The sequence below is a fragment of the Passer montanus genome, unplaced genomic scaffold (assembly GCF_014805655.1).
Source record: "Passer montanus isolate IOZ18808 unplaced genomic scaffold, ASM1480565v1 scaffold321, whole genome shotgun sequence".
Taxonomy (NCBI): domain Eukaryota; kingdom Metazoa; phylum Chordata; class Aves; order Passeriformes; family Passeridae; genus Passer; species Passer montanus.
This window is the reverse complement of record NW_024367942.1, coordinates 11,173-13,559: the sequence shown is the minus strand read 5'-3', so window position 1 is coordinate 13,559 and position 2,387 is coordinate 11,173. Positions and strand designations below refer to the sequence as shown.

The window sequence follows — 2,387 nt, the reverse complement described above, 5'->3', positions numbered from 1 at the left end:
GGGGGGGCCCTGCAGGCAAAGGGGGGCGTCCGGCGGGGAGGCAGCCCCCGCTTTAACCCCGCTTGGGGCGTTTTTGGGGGGATCGCAGGCGGGCGGGGAAGGGGGGGATGGGCGAACACGTGCTCCGCTCCCCGCGCCCCGTCCCCGTTATTGCACGGCGGGGGTCTCGTGGTGGTGGGGAGGGGTGTGTGTGTGTGTGTGGAGGAACCCCTCCCCACTTTAAAAAACCCTCTAAAAATGCGCGGAATGCGCGGCCACTTCCCGGTGGAGGAGGGGCGGCCGGGGCTTCCTGTGGGGGAGGGGCGGCGCGCGCGCACCCCCCTCCCTTCCCCCCCCATCCCCACTTCCCCCCACGGAAATTGTGGGGGGAGGAAGGGGGAGAAGTTTGGGGAAGCCCGTGGTGGGAAAGGGGGGCTCTGGTTCCTGTCGGGGGTCACGGGGGAGTTCCGGGGGTCCCCCGAATTGGGGGGGGTCCTCCCGAGGGTCCCCGGGTGTTGGGGGTGTCTGGGTGAAATGTGGGGGGTGCTTTGCTTGAGGGGGTTCCCGGTTTTGGGGCTCCTGAGCTGTTCCCCCCGCCCGTGGCAGCTGCTGGAGGGGTTAACCCTGGAGGGTCCTAATTTGGGGGGGAGGTCGTGAGGATCCCTGGGTTCTGGGGTGCTCCTGTGGGAACCCCTCGGGGGTCGGGGAGCGGGGTGGGGTCCCTGTCGGGAGTCACGGGGGTCCCGGGACACCGGGGTCCATTTATGGTCATGGAGCGGGAGTTGAGTCCCCGGGGGGGGGGGCCCCAAGCCCAGGACACTCGGGGGGGGGGGCAGGCTTTGGTTTTAGTGCTCCATGGGTGGGGGTCTTTGGGGTGTCCCCACCCTGCGGAAGGGACAGGCTGTGGTGGGGGTGGGCTGGGGGCAGCCGTGCCCCCCTGGGGCTGGCTCGGGGGGGCCCCGTCCCCGGCCGGCCGTGCCCCCCTCGGGTGGGCTCGGGGGCTCAGCCGTGTTCCCCCCGCAGCCCGCGGAGGTGGCGGCGCTGGTGGGCCCCGAGCGGGGCCCGCTGCTGGTGCAGGGGCTGACGCTGGGGGGGCTGCGCTGCTCCGTCATCCGCGACTCGCTGCTGGTGGAGGGCGAGCACAGCATGGACCTGCGCACCAAGGGCGCCGCGGGAGCGCCCACCTTCAACATCACGGCTGCCATCACCAACAAGAGTGAGGGACCCCTCCCCACCTTGGCGGGGGGCTGCCCCCTGCCACCCCTGCCTCGTGCCCCCCTGCCCTCCTGGCCCCTGTGAGCCCCCAGCTTGGAAATCACCAGCGGGGAACCTCCCCCTGTGGCCCCGTGTCACTGCCACCTCACCTCCCTGTCACCCCCTGCCCACCTCCCTGTGGCCCCCTGCCCAGTTCCTGTCACCCCATGTCACTGTCCCCCACCTCCCTGTCACCCCATGTCACCCCTTTCCTAGTCCCTGTCACCCCGTGTCACCTCCTGCCCAGCTCCTGTCACCCCGTGTCAGCCCCTCCCCACCTGTCACCTCGTGCCCAGTCCCTTTCACTCCCTGTCACCCCCTTCCCACCCCCATCACCCCCTGCCCATCTTCCTGTCACCCCGTGTCACCCCCTGCCCAGTCCCTGTCACCCCCCATGACCCCCAGCCTCCACACAAGTGACACTTAGGGCATCACAGTGTCACTCCCCAGGTACCCCCCCTTTCCCCAGTGCCACCCTGTGTCCTTGGCCACGTCACCTGCCCTGTCACCTGTGTCACCCCTGACCTGCTTCCCGTTAACTCCCGGCATCCCTTCACCCCAGCTCCTGCTTTTCCTGCCCTTGTGCCCCTTGACCCCCCGTCTGTCTGGAGGTTTTGGGGGGCTTTGGGGATGACCCCCACCTTGTCCCTCTCCCTGCAGCCATCGTGCTGGCCATGGGCAAGGAGGGCGTCCACGGCGGCTGCGTCAACAAGAAATGCTACGAGATGGCCAACCACCTGCGGCGCAGCCAGTACTGAGCGGGGCTGGGGGCCACCCCCGGACCCCCAGGGACCAGCAGGAGCCGCCAGGGACCAGCAGGACCCCCGTCCCCCGCCCCCCTGCCCGCCCACAGTCCCCGCTGCCGGCAGCAATAAAGTGCCCTCGTGGGGAAGTCGCTGTGGCTCAGGGCTCTCGGGGACCGGGGCGCGGCTCTGTCCTCCGCCCAGGGCGGGGACCGGGTCCAAGGGTGCTGCCGTGCCCCGGGGGGACAAAGTCCACTTCGGGGCGGGGGTGATGCCTCAGCACACGCCCCACGCTGCCCACCCCCACCCTCTGATGCTCAGGAGGCAAAGTTGGGGGGCAGAGGCTTTATTGGGGGAAAAGGAGGGGAGAACAGGAGGGGCTGCGGGGAATCGGGGGGCAGGAACTCTTCT

The 2,387-nt window shown here is 69.8% G+C and overlaps 1 protein-coding gene across 1 annotated transcript; it reads left to right on the top strand.

Moving 5' to 3' along the window:
- The first annotated feature begins 819 nt into the window (after positions 1–819).
- LOC120505093 (profilin-1-like) lies at positions 820–2,125 on the top strand. The gene is made up of 2 exons (XM_039715317.1): positions 820–1,195; positions 1,894–2,125. Exons 1-2 carry the CDS (start codon positions 835–837, stop codon positions 1,989–1,991), a joined length of 459 nt encoding a protein of 152 aa, XP_039571251.1. The 5' UTR covers positions 820–834; the 3' UTR covers positions 1,992–2,125.
- Positions 2,126–2,387: the final 262 nt, after the last annotated feature.